The following is a 20,239-nucleotide window of genomic DNA, read 5'->3' as shown; positions in this document are numbered from 1 at the left end:
ATTTTTATATCTATACACTTTTGACATAATTTAATTATCCAAGAAAAATTCGAACATCGTAGATTTTTATTTAATCATCAACTACATTCCATAATTTGACCAAACAATCGTCACTGGCAGACGCTAGAAAACCAGAAAGTTTGGGATTCCAAGCAACATCATTTATATCTTGGGAATGAGCTTGCTGAACAGTGCACGATAACTTGTAGTTGGGGGCACCGAGTTCACTTGTCTCTGTGTCCTCTTGGAACACTCGGATGCAATCATCTCCACACGCAGTAGCAATTAAATCTGTCAAATGACACCTACACAAAATAATTTAAATGAAGTGAATTCAGAATAGACGACTGTTAAGTATTATTTAACAGATTCAATCTGACGAGGGGCTAACCAGTAAGAATTTCCCTATACACTGCTTACGTAGTCATTGAGTACAATAGTGAGTACGCCATGAGCACGAAATGATTATGCAAATAGAACGACGAGTACCAAATGATTACGCTATCAGAACGATGAGTACGAAATGACTACGCTAATATTACGACGAGAAAGAAATGATTGCGCTAATATTACATAAGTACGAAATGACTGCGCTAATATTACGATGAATACGAAATGAATGCGCTATAATTACGATGAATACGAAATGATTGCGCTATAATTACGATGAATACGAAATGATTGCGCTAATATTACGATGAATACGAAATGATTGCGCTATAATTACGATGAATACGAAATGATTGCGCTAATATTACGATGAATACGAAATGATTGCGCTAATATTACGATGAATACGAAATGATTGCGCTAATAATACGATGAGTACGAAATTATTGCGCTAATATTACGATGAATACGAAATTATTACGCTAATATTACGATGAGTACGAAATTATTACGCTAATATTACGATGAGTACGAAATGATTACGCTAATATTACGATGAATACGAAATGATTGCGCTAATATTACGATGAATACGAAATGATTGCGCTAATAATACGATGAATACGAAATGATTGCGCTAATATTACGATGAATACGAAATGATTGCGCTAATAATACGATGAGTACGAAATTATTGCGCTAATATTACGATGAGTACGAAATTATTGCGCTAATATTACGATGAGTACGAAATTATTACGCTAATATTACGATGAGTACGAAATGATTACGCTAATATTACGATGAATACGAAATGATTGCGCTAATATTACGATGAATACGAAATGATTGCGCTAATATTACGATGAATACGAAATGATTGCGCTAATATTACGATGAATACGAAATGATTGCGCTAATATTACGATGAATACGAAATGATTGCGCTAATATTACGATGAATACGAAATGATTGCGCTAATATTACGATGAATACGAAATGATTGCGCTAATATTACGATGAATACGAAATGATTGCGCTAATAATACGATGAGTACGAAATTATTGCGCTAATATTACGATGAGTACGAAATTATTACGCTAATATTACGATGAGTACGAAATGATTACGCTAATATTACGATGAGTACGAAATGATTACGCTATCAGAACGATGAGTACGAAATGACTACGCTAATATTACGACGAGAAAGAAATGATTGCGCTAATATTACATAAGTACGAAATGACTGCGCTAATATTACGATGAATACGAAATGAATGCGCTATAATTACGATGAATACGAAATGATTGCGCTATAATTACGATGAATACGAAATGATTGCGCTAATATTACGATGAATACGAAATGATTGCGCTAATATTACGATGAATACGAAATGATTGCGCTAATATTACGATGAATACGAAATGATTGCGCTAATATTACGATGAATACGAAATGATTGCGCTAATATTACGATGAATACGAAATGATTGCGCTAATATTACGATGAATACGAAATGATTGCGCTAATATTACGATGAATACGAAATGATTGCGCTAATATTACGATGAATACGAAATGATTGCGCTAATATTACGATGAATACGAAATGATTGCGCTAATATTACGATGAATACGAAATGATTGCGCTAATATTACGATGAATACGAAATGATTGCGCTAATATTACGATGAATACGAAATGATTGCGCTAATAATACGATGAGTACGAAATTATTGCGCTAATATTACGATGAGTACGAAATTATTACGCTAATATTACGATGAGTACGAAATTATTACGCTAATATTACGATGAGTACGAAATGATTACGCTAATATTACGATGAATACGAAATGATTGCGCTAATATTACGATGAATACGAAATGATTGCGCTAATATTACGATGAATACGAAATGATTGCGCTAATATTACGATGAATACGAAATGATTGCGCTAATACTACGATGAATACGAAATGATTGCGCTAATATTACGATGAATACGAAATGATTGCGCTAATATTACGATGAATACGAAATGATTGCGCTAATAATACGATGAGTACGAAATTATTGCGCTAATATTACGATGAGTACGAAATTATTACGCTAATATTACGATGAGTACGAAATTATTACGCTAATATTACGATGAGTACGAAATGATTACGCTAATATTACGATGAATACGAAATGATTGCGCTAATATTACGATGAATACGAAATGATTGCGCTAATATTACGATGAATACGAAATGATTGCGCTAATAATACGATGAGTACGAAATTATTGCGCTAATATTACGATGAGTACGAAATTATTACGCTAATATTACGATGAGTACGAAATTATTGCGCTAATATTACGATGAGTACGAAATTATTACGCTAATATTACGATGAGTACGAAATTATTACGCTAATATTACGATGAGTACGAAATTATTACGCTAATATTACGATGAGTACGAAATGATTACGCTAATATTACGATGAATACGAAATGATTGCGCTAATATTACGATGAATACGAAATGATTGCGCTAATATTACGATGAGTACGAAATGATTACGGTGAATAAGTCAACTTATAGTGATGAATTAAATACGACGATACTTTATTCCCATAAACATAAGATCGTAAGATATGTTCCATATGTTTGTTACTGGTTACTAAGATTTTGTATAAGTGACGTAGGTAAAACATCAAAGATTCTCATAAAGCGATGCCTGTTAAGGCGCTGCTGTCAAAGGCTTAGTAACGCAGACTAAATAGGACCTCGATTGAAGTCCTGCAAAATTAATTAACCGAGTGTAGTCTGCAATTCTCGCTTGACGTTCTCGAACTAGCTCAAGCTTTAAGCATTACGAAATATAGGTATTTTCATACTTATGGAACATATCTTATAAGCTTGTGGTACTAAGTAATGGACATGTTCAATGGCGTGGTTAAAACTTTCCGATTTAAATGAGACCTTCCCTTTAAGTGTTTCCAAGAAAATTTAAAATGATTACCAGCTAACGTCATATATGGTCCTTAAATGATATCCCGATAAAGTACAAACACATTTCCAAGTAGGTTCATCGGAATTAACAGGTATACCTATGAAAAAACAAAGAAAGAAAAAAAGGGTTAATATGGCTTGAATCGGGTTCCACTCATTAAAAGGGGTTCATATGATTAGAAGTATATAATACTTCTCTTCGAGAGAAGTGTATAAGCTCAAAGCGGCCGGGGTAATTGTAATATGATTCTTCCCAACATCATTTTATTAACATTTGGAGTGCACAAGGTTACTAAACCGAATCATGCACATACACAATGTAAATAGTTCCCTCGTTATTAATCTATTAGCGCTACTTAACTATTTGCCAAAGCGCATGCACTTCTGTGTTTTTTCCCACGTCATGTCGTCTGAACCAAAAAATAGGCCTAATATTTGAACCAAAAATAGACCAAATATCTGTGCCAAGAGAAGACCTAATATCTGAACTAAAAATAGACCTAATATCTGAACTAAAAATGGACCTTATATCTGAACTATAAATAGACCTAATAACAGAACTAAAATAAACCTAATATCTGAACTAAAATAGACCTAATATCGGAACTAAAAATAGACCTAATATCTGAACTAAAATAGACCTAATATCTGAACTAAAAATAGACCTAATATCTGAACTAAAATAAGACCTAATATCTGAACTAAAAATAAACCTAATATCTGGACTAAAAATAGACCTAATATCTGAACCAAAAATAGACCTAATATCTGAACCAAAAATAGACCTAATATCTGAACTAAAAATAGAACAAATATCTGAACTAAAAATAGAACAAATATCTGAACTAAAAATAGGACAAATATCTGAACTAAAAATAGACCTAATACCTGAACTAAAAATAGACCTAATACCTGAACTAAAAATAGACCTAATACCTGAACTAAAAATAGACCTAATACCTGAACTAAAAATAGACCTAATACCTGAACTAAAAATAGACCTAATATCTGAACTAAAAATAGACCTAATATCTGAACTAAAAATAGACCTAATATCTGAACTAAAAATAGACCTTATATCTGAACTAAAAATAGACCTAATATCTGAACTAAAAATAGACCTAATATCTGAACTAAAAATAGACCTAATATCTGAACTAAAAATAGACCTAATATCTGAACTTAAAATAGACCTTATATCTGAACTATAAATAGACCTTATATCTGAACTATAAATAGACCTTATATCTGAACTATAAATAGACCTAATACCTGAACTAAAAATAGACCTAATACCTGAACTAAAAATAGACCTAATACCTGAACTAAAAATAGACCTAATACCTGAACTAAAAATAGAACTAATATCTGAACTAAAAATAGACCTAATATCTGAACTTAAAATAGACCTTATATCTGAACTATAAATAGACCTTATATCTGAACTATAAATAGACCTTATATCTGAACTAAAAATAGACCTAATATCTGAACTAAAAATAGACCTTATATCTGAACTAAAAATAGACCTAATATCTGAACTAAAAATAGACCTAATATCTGAACTAAAAATAGACCTTATATCTGAACTATAAATAGACCTAATATCTGAACTAAAAATAGACCTAATATCTGAACTAAAAATAGACCTAATATCTGAACTAAAAATGGACCTAATATCTGAACTAAAAATGGACCTAATATCTGAACTAAAAATGGACCTAATATCTGAACTAAAAATGGACCTAATATCTGAACTAAAAATGGACCTAATATCTGAACTAAAAATGGACCTAATATCTAAACTAAAAATAGACCTAATAACAGAACTAAAAATAGACCTAATATCTGAACTAAAAATGGACCTAATATCTGAACTAAAAACAGACCTAATATCTAAACTAAAAATAGACCTAATAACAGAACTAAAAATAGACCTAATATCTGAACTAAAAATAGACCAAATATCTGAACTAAAAATAGACCTAATATCTGAACTAAAAATAGACCTAATATCTGAACTATAAATAGACCTAATATCTGAACTATAAATAGACCTAATAACAGAACTAAAAATAAACCTAATATCTGAACTAAAATAGACCTAATGTCGGAACTAAAAATAGACCTAATATCTGAACTAAAATAGACCTAATATCTGAACTAAAAATAGACCTAATATCTGAACTAAAATAAGACCTAATATCTGAACTAAAAATAAACCTAATATCTGGACTAAAAATAGACCTAATATCTGAACCAAAAATAGACCTAATATCTGAACTAAAAATAGAACAAATATCTGAACTAAAAATAGAACAAATATCTGAACTAAAAATAGAACAAATATCTGAACTAAAAATAGACCTAATACCTGAACTAAAAATAGACCTAATACCTGAACTAAAAATAGACCTAATACCTGAACTAAAAATAGACCTAATACCTGAACTAAAAATAGACCTAATACCTGAACTAAAAATAGACCTAATATCTGAACTAAAAATAGACCTAATATCTGAACTAAAAATAGACCTAATATCTGAACTAAAAATAGACCTAATATCTGAACTAAAAATAGACCTTATATCTGAACTAAAAATAGACCTAATATCTGAACTAAAAATAGACCTAATATCTGAACTAAAAATAGACCTAATATCTGAACTAAAAATAGACCTAATATCTGAACTTAAAATAGACCTTATATCTGAACTATAAATAGACCTTATATCTGAACTATAAATAGACCTTATATCTGAACTATAAATAGACCTAATACCTGAACTAAAAATAGACCTAATACCTGAACTAAAAATAGACCTAATACCTGAACTAAAAATAGACCTAATACCTGAACTAAAAATAGAACTAATATCTGAACTAAAAATAGACCTAATATCTGAACTTAAAATAGACCTTATATCTGAACTATAAATAGACCTTATATCTGAACTATAAATAGACCTTATATCTGAACTAAAAATAGACCTAATATCTGAACTAAAAATAGACCTTATATCTGAACTAAAAATAGACCTAATATCTGAACTAAAAATAGACCTTATATCTGAACTAAAAATAGACCTTATATCTGAACTATAAATAGACCTAATATCTGAACTAAAAATAGACCTAATATCTGAACTATAAATAGACCTTATATCTGAACTATAAATAGACCTTATATCTGAACTAAAAATGGACCTAATACCTGAACTAAAAATAGACCTAATACCTGAACTAAAAATAGACCTAATACCTGAACTAAAAATAGACCTAATACCTGAACTAAAAATAGAACTAATATCTGAACTAAAAATAGACCTAATATCTGAACTTAAAATAGACCTTATATCTGAACTATAAATAGACCTTATATCTGAACTATAAATAGACCTTATATCTGAACTAAAAATAGACCTAATATCTGAACTAAAAATAGACCTTATATCTGAACTAAAAATAGACCTAATATCTGAACTAAAAATAGACCTTATATCTGAACTAAAAATAGACCTTATATCTGAACTATAAATAGACCTAATATCTGAACTAAAAATAGACCTAATATCTGAACTAAAAATAGACCTAATATCTGAACTAAAAATGGACCTAATATCTGAACTAAAAATGGACCTAATATCTGAACTAAAAATGGACCTAATATCTGAACTAAAAATGGACCTAATATCTGAACTAAAAATGGACCTAATATCTGAACTAAAAATGGACCTAATATCTGAACTAAAAATGGACCTAATATCTGAACTAAAAATGGACCTAATATCTAAACTGAAAATAGACCTAATAACAGAACTAAAAATAGACCTAATATCTGAACTAAAAATAGACCTAATATCTGAACTAAAAATAGACCTAATATCTGAACTAAAAATAGACCTAATATCTGAACTAAAAATAAACCTACTATCTGAACAACTAAAAATAGACCTTTTATTTGAACTAAAAATAGACCTTTTATTTGAACTAAAAATAGACCTCATATCTGAACTAAAAATAGACCTAATATCTAAACTAAAAATAGACCTAATATCTGAACTAAAAATAAACCTAATACATGAACTAAAAATAGACGTAATACCTAAACCAAAAATAGGCCAAATAACAAAAATGGGTTGATTTCTCTGGAATTAGTAAATACCAAACAGTTGACCCTAGCACGGTGCGATAGTTACCCATCTTAATTAAGTTTGATGAGCGGAGGAGCAAACAAAAAGGGTTCCCTCGCCTGGGAAGAATCATGTTACATAACTAAAATATATTGAGAGGATACATAGTGTCACGCTTCTTATGTTATCCCCCTCTGATATAAAATCAAATATTGTTTCTTCCAGAGGGATGTGATAGCCTAAATTATTCTGAAAGAAATTTGTAAATGTCCTTACACGTGTCATTATCCGCATTATATTCTTGCCATATTTTCAGTGTTTTGTCATCACTGCATGATACTAGACGATGGCCATCCTTGTTGAAAGCTAATGACCAAACGGTGGAATCATGACCCGTTAATGTTGCGCAACAACACCAATCATCACCATCGTCTTTATACACTTTAATAGTGTTGTCATAGCTAGCGGAAAACAGCAGCTGAAACAAGAAATAAAATGTAATACCAAAGAGTTTTAGGAGAGGGGTCCGACATCTACACGAAATCCCGTACGCTGCTCGCGTAATCTTTCACACAAAATCACGAAATGAAAGAATATATCACGAAATTACGAAATCAAAGAAGAAATCACGAAATCTTTGGCGAAATCAAAGAAGAAATCACGAAATTTTTGCCAAAATGAAAGAAGAAATCACGAAATTTTTGCCAAAATCAAAGAAGAAATGACGAAATTTTTGCCGAAATCAAAGAAGAAATAACGAAATTTTTGCCGAAATCAAAGAAGAAATAACGAAATCTTTGACAAAACCAAATTATCACGAAATATATGGTGAAATCGCAAAATCAAAGAAGAAATAACGAAATTTTTAACGAAATCAAATTATCACGAAATATTTGGTGAAATCGCAAAATCAAAGAAGAAATAACGAAATCTTTGACGAAATCAAATTATCACGAAATATTTGGTGAAATCGCAAAATCAAAGAAGAAATAACGAAATCTTTGACGAAATCAAATTATCACGAAATATTTGGTGAAATCGCAAAATTAAAGAAGAAATCACCAAATCATTGGCGAAATCGCGAAATTAAAGAAGAAATCGCGAAATTAAAGAGGAAATCCCAAAATGTTTCGCGATAAAGCGAAATCTTTGTCAAATCACGAAATCTTCGTCGAAATCGTGAATTCAGGAAATCTTCGTCGAAATCGTGAATTCAGGAAATCTTCGTCGAAATCGTGAAATTAGGAAATCTTCGTCAAAATCGTGAAATCAGGAAATTTTCGTCGAAATCGTGAAATCAGGAGATCTTTGGCAAAATCGTGAAATCAGGAAATTTTTGGCGAAATCGTGAAATCAGGTAGACTTATTTTGGAATGTTGGACCCCTTGGTTTTATGTCCTTTTAGCGATTATAGTATAATTTGAAGACTTACGTCTTTAACAGGATGCCAAACGACTTTCTTAACGTCTTGGGAATGAGAGTGAAGGACGCTGGCACATTCATATTCCTCATTTTCGTCAACTATAAAATACGATACAATTCATCACTATCTAAAATGGCTAAAAAAACCCGGGTTTTGTTAAAAAAAAAAAAGAAAAATTCCAGCCCACCGGATTTTTAAGGGTTTTTTGTCTTTAGCAAATGCGTGCACTCAAAAGTAACTGTTTATTAAAAACGTCTTGGGGTTTTTCTGGGTTTGATCGGGTTTTTTCCAATCGCGTAACGCCCTGCCTTTTTGTTATCAAAATTCTTGTGGCACGCTCCATGCCGATTGTCACATCGCGAGCAAATTTTTTGCTCGCGATGTGACAATCGTGGCACGAGAGATGGAGCGTGCCACGAGAATTTTGTTAAGGAACCGGCAGGGCGTTACAGGATTGGTCGGACGTCCTTATTTCAAACTATTCTTAAAATATAAACCTAATTTGAATTTTAAAATCATTCGGAGATATTTCTTGGATGTTTCACTATGAAGACAGGTCTTATAATTAGTAGAAAAATTGATAAAAAAAAACACTTGATTTTCCACTTCACCTTCCCTTTAATAAAAAAGTCTTGAGGTTTTCTGGGGTTTTTTTTCACGGATTTTAGGGTTTTTTATTTTTAGCAGTTCCGTGCATGGTAGAAATTGTCATTCAAATGCAACTGCTTACTAAAACGTCTTGAGGCTTTCTGGGTTTTATTGGTTTTAAGGGTTTTTTTCTTGGATTTTTGGGTTTTTTATTTTAAGCAGTTCTGTGCATGGTAGAAATTGTCATTCAAATGAAACTGCTTAATAAAAAGGTTTTGGGATTTTCTGGGTTTTATTGCAGGTTTTGTGGGAGTTTTTCTCGTTTTTTTGGGTTGTTTTCTATCTTTAGCAGTTGCATGGATGGTAAAAATTGTCATTCAAAAGTAACTGCTTAATAAAAAAAAGCCTTAAATGTTTCATAAAAAATAATAAATATTATTAAACAGTCCTTTTGAAGTTGAAACAACAAATATCTTTAAAATGAAATTATTCTAGCATTCAAATTCGTCATCAAAATTGAAGATCTTAGTGATCAGGGTTTTATTAACTGGGGTTTTTATTTATGGTGGGTAAAACCCAATAAATTCCATAGGGTTTTTTTTTAATTCGAACCCTGCTAAAGGCTTGATTAAACACGAGCCAATGGTTAAGTAAAAGATTCGCGGGCTTGGTTTGAATATTTTCAGTCTCATCGGGGAGTATGGATAGGGCCTTTATTCCAGGCCTGATATTTCTAGTTTTTCTTCAACATCAATTATTCAAATTCTTAACTTTAAAACTTAATTCCACTAAATCGGGAGTTATATCGCATTCTTGTCCACTTTGCTCTTTTACCACTGGCACAATTTCGGAAAAAAATATTTAACCTCGAAAATAGAGATAAGAAAGACATTTTCGATCTCTAGAAGTCGCTATATACAGAATTTGTGGGTGGAGTCAAAATATAAGCAGACGAAGTTTCTCAATAAAGTATGCGAGGATGGGTAGTGAATTTGCTACGTTCAACGTTCTTTTTACATAAATCCGTTTTTGGTAGTAGGGATAGCGAGAGTACGTAAACGATGTGGCTTAATTATGGGCTAGACCATCTTGTTTTTATATCTACATATTTTTGGTTCTACCACTTTCTATTCAAAACCTCGAGCCTCAATGGTTCCAAGGACTACTTTAATAATTACAACTTAAAAATACATAGGGTAAGGGGCACTGGTCCTTGTCCTTAGTTCGGAGGAGCAGTTTGCGAAAAAACAAAATTTCGAACCCTGTTCAGGGACTTGTCCCTACTTAGATTAATTAATAAGCTGTTCTCCGGACTGGTCCCCTCCTTTGTTCTCCTATACATTTCGTAATTAATAAACTGGTCCCAAGGACCAGTAACGCCCACTTCTTGAATTTAAAAACTATTCCAAGCAATTAATAAACTGGTCTCCGGACTGGTCCCCCCCTTTATTTTCCTATACATTTGCAATTAATAAACTGGTCTCAAGGACCAATAAACTCCCCTTCCTGAATTTAAAAACTGGTCGCAAGGACCAGAGGAAGCGTGTGCTATTTCCCAGACTGTTGCGGAGAACGGACCAATTTTTTAGGGAATTTCAAAAAATGAAAAAAAAAAGCAAGTACATACCTTCCCAAATCCAAACGCTTTTGTCACGACTAGAAGTGGCAAGCAAATTGCCAGAAGGAGACCAAGCTGCACTTTTTACTTCATTTTCATGACCTTCCAAAGTGGCGTTGCATTCAAACTCTCCACTTTTCTTGTCCCAAATGCAAGTTGTCGCGTCGAAACCGGTAGAAGCCAAATAGTTCCCGCATGGAGACCAAGAAACTGACCGAATAGTCCTCTGATGACCATCGGTCAGTATTGTCTTACATATCCAAGTTGACCCTAAATCCAATTTAGTCAAGTATAAAAATTAACAAGTTGGGAAACCAAAACAAACCTCTCCGAGAGTCGAGACGTAATTAAGAAGTTTTTCTTAAATAATTAAATAAATATGATTGATATTAATTATTTTAATCGTCAATAATTCAGCATAATTCTAGTTAAATCATTTTAAGAAACTTTAATCGTAAAATCATTTTAAACATAGCTATTGTTGACGTTCCAATTCAAGCGTATGCCTCTAAAACCGTTTTAGGAAATTTAGGGTATATAAGGCGATTGACTCACAATAAATGATGAAAAAAGCCGCAACCTTTGGTGGAAGCTCTAGCTGCCATTGGGAGAAGGCTAGACGTTTCTCGTAACCCTAGCCGATTGTGGCGTACATATCTTAACCCTAACGATGACCATAATGGAGTAGAAGCCAATATTGCTTTCTGCGAACACGTTAGCTCTGAATTGCCAACTGCGAACGCGGTGACAGACATACACAGAGACGTACACGTCCAGCGTAATACGTCACCGTCACTCGGACAGCCGGGACAGGTAATAATCGGTTTTCACTAAGACCTTTTCGAGCACCACAAACGTGTTTAACATAATTTACTCTACATTATTTCAACAAAGAAATAATTTACGCTCAAACTAAAGATAAAACATGTCACAAAAGCAAATGACCCATATATTGGCCTCTCAAGCAGGCGTCTGTAGTCGCACCACTGTGAGACCAGTGCCTAACCTAATCTTGCTTTTCAGTCAAGAGGCACTTGTAACACGGTTCGTATACGACCTGGAAATTCTGGAAAAGTCAGGGAAATTGAAAATGGGCCCAAAAGGTCAGGGATAAAAATATCAGGGTGATTAGAAAATGTGTTGTCTGAGATTTGATCAGAGCCCCAAATTCGCGGTTCGCTCCCTCCGGATATTTATAATTAAGTTACTTAAAGGGAATGAGAAGCTTCGTTTGAAAATACTCTGATTTATGTAGCAAAAGATAGAATTAATTTCCGTGAATTCAAAAATATCAAGCTTTTAATTCCCCGATTTCTGGTTATTTGGCCGCAATATGCATTTGAAAATGCTTCATATGAAATTATCTGAAATCCACTTTTTATGAAAGGCTAAAACGCTTCCCGTAGGCTGACGTCACAGATTTATTTTTCACGTGAGATGGTGCCACTCTCTCCGCTATCAGAACCAGAGTTTAGACTGGCGAGAAGCTCGACACGCGTATAGGATTCCCGCGCTTTCTTTCCTCACGTCATAGTGGTGTCATCAAACGGGCGAACAAGCTCAACTTGACAAAATTATTGATATATCGAAACTGAGTTTTCGTGATTTTTCAATGGATTTTAAAAATAGAAACTTTGGTTCAATTATATTAAAAACTTGATATTTTGAAAGTAGAGACTTGAAAGTGTACATATTACCAGTTTCGTGGTAAAATATGATATGAAATTGTAAATTCGCATTCCCTTTAAAGTTCAAACGAAATAGTTTCCTTATATTTATAATAAAAACTACTACTCTTGCAAAAATGATTCGAGTGAATTTAGAGTAGGTGTCATTACGAGACACACTTTTATAACGTCTTTAATTTCAAACAGAAGAAAGAATTACGGATATCGGTGAAGTGATTTTCTTTGAAAGAGTGTTAACAACAAAGTGAGATTTTACCCGACCCAGCTCTTTGAAGTATGTTAACTTTTGGTTATTTTAGTAACTTTCGGTTCACTATTTTTAAAATAATTACTCACTTTTCACCTATTAGTACGCCATGCGTATTACCAGGAGTTCATAATAGCCCCCCCCCCTTCTTGGGGGGGAGCTTAATATGAACTCCTGGTATTTTTCTATAATTTGGAAAATTTTATATAATAATTAGTTTAAAAAGTTCGACATGCAATTTATTGCAAAGGGTCTGGGAAATTTGCGGGATTTAGTCAGGGAAAACCTGGAATAGTCAGGGAAATTCATTGTACGAACCCTGTGTTATTGTCCCTAGTTTCAAAACGCACAATTCTGTACTGGCCTACTAAGTAGGCGACTGCAGACACCTAGTTAAGAGACCCTTGCAATTATCCAGGGTTTCATTTTCATGGTTCGGACGAAATTTTCATATTGAAAAAATGAAAATCCCTGACCTTTCCAGCAGCTTATCTCTGACCAAATTTGGCTAATATCCCTGATGTACGTGTTTACTTGAGTCCACAACATAATTGCAGCTAATACCTAGCATTGCTCAAAGCAATCATGGTTTGATATACCAAACGAAATCTCTGACCTTTCCAGCCGCTTATTAGAGATGCACCGATATGGGTACAGCCATAAGCTTATAATGCCTCTAAGTAGAGAAATGGCTGCTACTCCTATGGCAATAGTGTTTGTCTAGCTCCCTTTAATGAAATCCTATACTCTCTCCGCATCATTTATCACCTCAACTTCAATTGTACCGCCTAGCCTAGCGTTTCTTTTATCCCTTGTAGAATGTTTCAGGGCTGAAACCGCCTCTATCTCGAGAGAGAGAGAGGGATTTGGGGTTGCTCAAGTAAAATTCGTTCCCCCCCCCCAATGCCTGCCTATACGAAACGTAAAAATCTCCGTTATTCCATTGGATGATTTTTTCATGTGACCAATTTAGTAATCGTATCGACCGCTTGGTGGCTGCACCGCGACAGAAATTTCAAAATTTTCTCTCTTCGGATCTTAGCGCTATACGAGTTCTGACGTCAGAGTAGCCTGCAGAAGATGCCCAGTTGTAACCCATATTTGTGTACTTAGAGGCATGATAAACTTATGGTATTGAGTACTTTATTTCTCGTCAAATTTCTCCCGGAAATACCGGTTTACATGAAGCCGATATTGGCCGATACCGATTAGAAAAAGATAGGCCGATAAATCGGTGCATCCCTACTGCTCATCACTGACCAATTTTTCCAATATCCCTGATGTCCATTTTAAGTATGTGTTTACCAGAGTTCACTTCATGGTCACACCTGTATTGCTCAAAGCAATCATGGTTTGATATACCGAACGAAATCCCTGACCTATCCCTGACTTTTTAGGAAGAAACTTTAAAGGCCGACTTCCATCGAAAAGAGTTCTAGCGAACTGAAAACCGAGTATCGAGACTAACAATGGAGCGACTGTGCCGGTTTTCGAATCCCCGCTGGGGTAAAAGATGGAAGGGTTCTAGCTAACTGAAAGCCGTGCAATGTGGTTCTAGCGAACTGAAGATACACAATAGAGAATTTCCTTCAGCGGAAAGCCAAAATTCGAGAGGAAATAAATTTAAAAGGATTTCTATTGTTCATCTTCAGTTCGATAGAACCACATTGCACGGCTTTCAGCTAGCGAGAACCCTTCCAACTTTTGACCCAGCGGGGCTTCGAAAATCGGCACTGTCGCTTCATTGTTAGTCTCGATGCTCGGTTTTCAGTTCGCTAGAACCCTTTTCGATGGAAGTCGGCCTTTAAATCCCTGACTAAATTTTCCCCCCATTTTTCAAATCCCTGGTTATCCAGGTTTTGTACGAACCCTACATTTTGCATGTTCATTCTGTACTGGCCTCGCTAAGTAGGCCTGCCACAATAGACACCAAGTTCAGGGCCTTTGTAATGAGACCCTTTTTCCGTTTTGCATGTTAATTCCAGTGAGCACAAATGAAAAGGAGAGTCAAAAGAGTGAAGGGGGAGGTAACTATAACGGTTGGGCAACATGGAGCTCTCACGCGCACCTACCTCGGCGCACAGACGAGGAGTGAGTCGTCACGTCATCCGTTGAGAAGGAAATTCAAAAAGGGTAAACACGAAAATACGGTTAGAGGCTCACACCTCGGCCTTAATACTGGCCATAGCTGTCCGCGCTCACCTCAATTTAGCGAGCCCGAGCGCGAATTGAGCGAGGCTCTTCGAAATAATTGATAAAGTCACGAGCCCGAGCCGAGCCCGAAAGTTTATGAAAAAGTTTTCTGAGCTTGAGCCCGGGCTCACAATACGTCACAAACAAAGTGAGCCTTGAGCTGAGCCCAGGTTCAACTGTAAAATCAACGAAAGCTTGCGCTGAGCTCTCTTACAAATGTTTTGGCTTTCCTGAGCTCGAGCGAGGCCAACTGAAAACTATGAGACCGCTCATTTTGAAAGGGCGCTCACTGTTTTGAGACTGCGCTCAGCTTGGCTCAGCGCCGTATTCAGTGCCAACAGAAACTAGCGTAAATCATTGGTAGATGAAGTTTTGAAATTTTTTTAATACAAATGTAGTGCAAGTCATTTGGATAGTAAATATGTATTGTAGTTTTGCATTTATCGCGTAAAAATAGCTGCAAAATTATTTATTTCAACATCTACACTGTTTGGAAGAAATATTCTCCGGAAATATGAGACCAAGCTCGAGCTTGAGCTTACTAAATTGAATGAGCCCGAGCTCGAGGTGAGCCTTAAATTCTATCGATTTTGAGCCCGAGCTGAGCGCGAAAGATATTAGAGAGAGCTTGAGCTCGAGCTTAGCCCATCAAAATTATGCGAATGAACCTGAGCCCGCGAGGCGAGCTCATTTATAAAAACTAACTGAGCTTGAGCTCACATTGAGCTCTAAGGAAACATTGTTTCAATTTTGAGCTTGAGGTGAGCTCGTTGTCAATTTCTATAAAGTAACGTGAGCTGAGCTGAGCCCAAGCGATGGTGGACAGGTATGATACTGGCGCCCGAAACATGAACAAACTTCTTTGATTTTTCTTTCCCTCCCCGTTGCGCCGATTGCGCATGGGCGGCACGCTCTTAGAGAGCTACAGCACTTGTAGCGTTTTTGAAGTGGGGGGGGGGGCTGAAGGTTAATTTGGCCTTTCTGACTCTCCTTTCTATTTGTGCTCACTGTTCATTCTGAACTGGCCTAATAAGTAGGCCACTTTGGACCCCAAGTTAAAAGGCCAATTTATTGTTTCCCCATTTCGTTCCCCATCATTTACTGTTACTACAATAGTCGGCACAATGTAGCAATTCACACCATATTCTCCATCATGGGTTTTACTTTTCTGAATAGGGGCCGAAGGGGATAATAGAAGAAGGGTGACACTCTGTATCCTCTTAAATAGTTTATTTAAATTTTAATTATGTAACATGATTCTTCGGAGGCGAGGTAGCCCTTTTTGTTTACTCTCCCGCTCAGCAAATTTCAGATGGGTAACTTTCGCACCGTGCATGGGTGAATTCTATAACTGTTTGCAAATGTGGATGAGAGGGAAAGTATGACAAGGGCCATAGAGCCTGTGTTAAAAAACGCGCGGACATCAAAGTTTCGCCAATAACTATTTAGTCTACTAGTGACTAGTGACTTGCAAATTTATGACTGAAAGTAGTTCAGACATTTATGCTCCTTGGTTTAACCAAAACCCACTCGATCACGCGCATCACGATGCAAGCTGCTCGCGCTATAGCTAAATTACCGAGATTTATTTTAAACGTATCTAGTTTAATGCGCTCTTCTATTGCATAGATAACCTTACTTAAATCCATATTATCCCTTCAAATAATTTTTAAAACATTACCAGCTACTCTGTCCTGACTACAAACACAAATCGAGGAAGTTCTAGCATACAAAATAGCAGACGACGGTAACCGTGTAACCGCGAATTAACACAAGACCTATTTTAAGGGAGTGAACAGGCCCAGTATAGCTACGCCAATAAAACGGTCAGCTACGGCGAAACTCTGATGACTCGCGACTTTTGGATATTTGCATGCTTTTCCTCATCCACTTTTGCTGTTTGGTATTTACTTAATCCCCAGCAATCAAACCATTTTTGCTATTTGGAATATTTTTAGTTCAGATATTAGGTCTATTTTTAGTTCAGATATTAGGTCTATTTTTAGTTCAGATATTAGGTCTATTTTTAGTTCAGATATTAGGTCTATTTTTAGTTCAGATATTAGGTCTATTTTTAGTTCAGATATTAGGTCTATTTTTAGTTCAGATATTAGGTCTATTTTTAGTTCAGATATTAGGTCTATTTTTAGTTCAGATATTAGGTCTATTTTTAGTTCAGATATTAGGTCTATTTTTAGTTCAGATATTAGGTCTATTTTTAGTTCAGATATTAGGTCTATTTTTAGTTCAGATATTAGGTCTATTTTTAGTTCAGATATTAGGTCTATTTTTAGTTCAGATATTAGGTCTATTTTTAGTTCAGATATTAGGTCTATTTTTAGTTCAGATATTAGGTCTATTTTTAGTTCAGATATTAGGTCTATTTTTAGTTCTGTTATTAGGTCTATTTTTAGTTCAGATATTAGGTCTATTTTTAGTTCAGGTATTAGGTCTATTTTTGATTCTGTTATTAGGTCTATTTTTAGTTCAGATATTAGGTCTATTTTTAGTTCAGATATTAGGTCTATTTTTAGTTCAGATATTAGGTCTATTTTTAGTTCAGATATTAGGTCTATTTTTAGTTCTGTTATTAGGTCTATTTTTAGTTCAGATATTAGGTCTATTTTTAGTTCAGGTATTAGGTCTATTTTTAGTTCTGTTATTAGGTCAATTTTTAGTTCAGATGTTAGGTCTATTTTTAGTTCAGATATTAGGTCTATTTTTAGTTCAGATATTAGGTCTACTTTTAGTTCAGATATTAGGTCCATTTTTAGTTCTGTTATTAGGTCCATTTTTAGTTTAGATATTAGGCCTATTTTTAGTTCAGATATTAGGTCTATTTTTAGTTCAGATATTAGGTCTATTTTTAGTTCAGGTATTAGGTCTATTTTTAGTTCAGGTATTAGGTCTATTTTTGGTTCAGGTCTTAGGTCTATTTTTAGTTCAGATATTAAGTCTATTTTTAGTTCAGATATTAGGCCTATTTTTAGTTCAGATATTAGGTCTATTTTTAGTTCAGATATTAGGCCTATTTTTAGTTCAGATATTAGGTCTATTTTTAGTTCAGATATTAGGTCTATTTTTAGTTCAGATATTAGGTCTATTTTTAGTTCAGATATTAGGTCTATTTTTGATTCTGTTATCAGGTCTATTTTTGATTCTGTTATTAGGTCTTCTCTTGGCAGAGATATTTGGCCTATTTTTGGTTCTAATATTAGGCCTATTTTTAGTTCAGATATTAGGTCTATTTTTAGTTCAGATATTAGGCCTATTTTTGGGTTCAGACGACATGACGTGGAACAAAGACACACAAGCGCATGCGCCTTGGCTAATAATTAAGCAGCGCTAATAGAGTAATGATGAGGGAACTATTTACATTGTGTATGTGCATGATTCGGTTTAGTAACCTTGTGCACTCCAAATGTTAAGGGATGATGTTGGGAAGAATCATGTTACAATTACCCCGCCCGCTTTGTGGTGGTACACTTCTCTCGAAGAGAAGTATTATATACTTCTGGTAGGGGTAATACTACTAATTTTACAACTATCCTTCTAAAACAATTTCCCACTATGAAAAACGGCCTCTATGATGACCCGCCACGAATTGTGACGATTTTAAAGGAACTCTGACACTATTTTAAAGGGGATGTGAAAAACATTCTCTTAATATTTGACTAATTTGATTAATATATATATATATATAGATATATATAATACAACGAAACCTTATTTACATTTTAAAATACATCAGTGAACTTTTATTTTTCTCTAAAAACTATAAAATTCGCAAGGAAAATTTTAGACTCACCTTCTTTGGTCCACAGTCTTATGGTTTTATCCCCACCACAACTGGCCAGCACAGTTCCGGAAGGATTCCATGCCACACACCAGACCCTATCTTTATGGCCTTTCAAAATCTCTACATTTTCCAGCTTCATTGAAGGCTAGATCTCTAAAAATAATTTGTTGAAAAATAGAACGTTCAGCGACAATCTAAACAACGAGTCGATTGGGGTTTTTGCCGAAAAACTGCTGAAAAACGCAGACTTCATATCAGACGACGTTTAGGCTGTGTGCAGTTGCAGTGTGGGAAATAAGGATTTTTTTAAAACTGGAGCTGTAGCCTGTAGCCTGTGGCAGGGTGGGAAACAGTCTGGGAAATAAGGATATTTTTTAAACTAGTCCTTGGGACCAGTGACCCCCTAGTGTCCTAAATAATAAACTGGTCTCACTCACCGTCTCAGTAGTGTGAAATGGAATTTTTTTAAAACTGGACATTGGGTCAGCGACCCCCCCCCCCCTGGCCTGGAATAAATAAACTGGTCCATGACCATTGACCAGGGCGCGTCGTCTGCTAAACTAAACAAGTGGATAATTAAAACGTTTTGATTTAATGTCTGTACTCTGGTTACCCTTGAATTTTCTAGTGGTCTCGTGGACCACTGACCCCCCTCCGATTTAATTTTTAATCTTAACCATGCAATTTTTAAACTGGTCATATGCCCTGTGCCACCGCCTTATTTCCCACGCTGGCCCACGCTATAGATTAGGTGCTCCTTGTTAAGCCAAAGCGTGATCGAGTGGGCTAAGGTCTGGGACTCAGGGACAGTCTGGGAAATAAGGATATTTTTTAAACTAGTCCTTGGGACCAGTGACCCCCTAGTGTCCTAAATAATAAACTGGTCTCAGGACTGGTCCCCACCTTTGTTCTCTTATAGATTTGCAATTAAAGGGGCTAACCGGCCCTTAGTTTAGGGGGAATACACCCAGCTCTTTGGCCATAAGAAATGGCGCCACCGTCGCGGTGGGCGGGTAAGCAATATGCTAACCAACAGTTTGACCCCCCTTCACCCCAACAGCTCCGGCCAGCCCCTTTAATAAACTGGTCCCGAGGACCAGTAACCCCCACCTTTTGAATTAAAAAACTAGTCCAAGCAAT

The 20,239-nt window shown here is 34.9% G+C and overlaps 1 protein-coding gene across 1 annotated transcript; it reads right to left on the bottom strand.

Moving 5' to 3' along the window:
• Positions 1–48: 48 nt before the first annotated feature.
• Ciao1 (cytosolic iron-sulfur assembly component 1) lies at positions 49–19,368 on the bottom strand. The gene is made up of 6 exons (XM_089861235.1): positions 19,109–19,368; positions 11,182–11,442; positions 8,976–9,064; positions 7,820–8,021; positions 3,421–3,508; positions 49–305 (listed from the first exon to the last, which is right to left on the bottom strand). The coding sequence occupies exons 1-6, from the start codon at positions 19,236–19,238 to the stop codon at positions 71–73; spliced, it is 1,005 nt and encodes a 334-aa protein (XP_089717361.1). The 5' UTR covers positions 19,239–19,368; the 3' UTR covers positions 49–70.
• Between the last annotated feature and the right edge of the window lie 871 nt (positions 19,369–20,239).

Source organism: Phalangium opilio, unplaced genomic scaffold (assembly GCF_054372755.1).
Source record: "Phalangium opilio isolate 3A_F unplaced genomic scaffold, DU_Popi_V2 ptg000390l_1, whole genome shotgun sequence".
Lineage (NCBI taxonomy): Eukaryota > Metazoa > Arthropoda > Arachnida > Opiliones > Phalangiidae > Phalangium > Phalangium opilio.
This window is presented reverse-complemented; position numbering and strand designations above follow the sequence as displayed.

Coding starts and splice junctions, on each gene's coding strand:
- Ciao1 (XM_089861235.1), bottom strand. CDS start 19,238: ATGAAGCTGGAAAATGTAGAGATTTTGAAAGGCCATAAAGATAGGGTC. Junction 11,443..19,108: donor AAGACTGTGGACCAAAGAAG/GTGAGTCTAAAA, acceptor AATTGGATTTAG/GGTCAACTTGGATATGTAAG. Junction 9,065..11,181: donor AAGCGTTTGGATTTGGGAAG/GTATGTACTTGC, acceptor CGTATTTTATAG/TTGACGAAAATGAGGAATAT.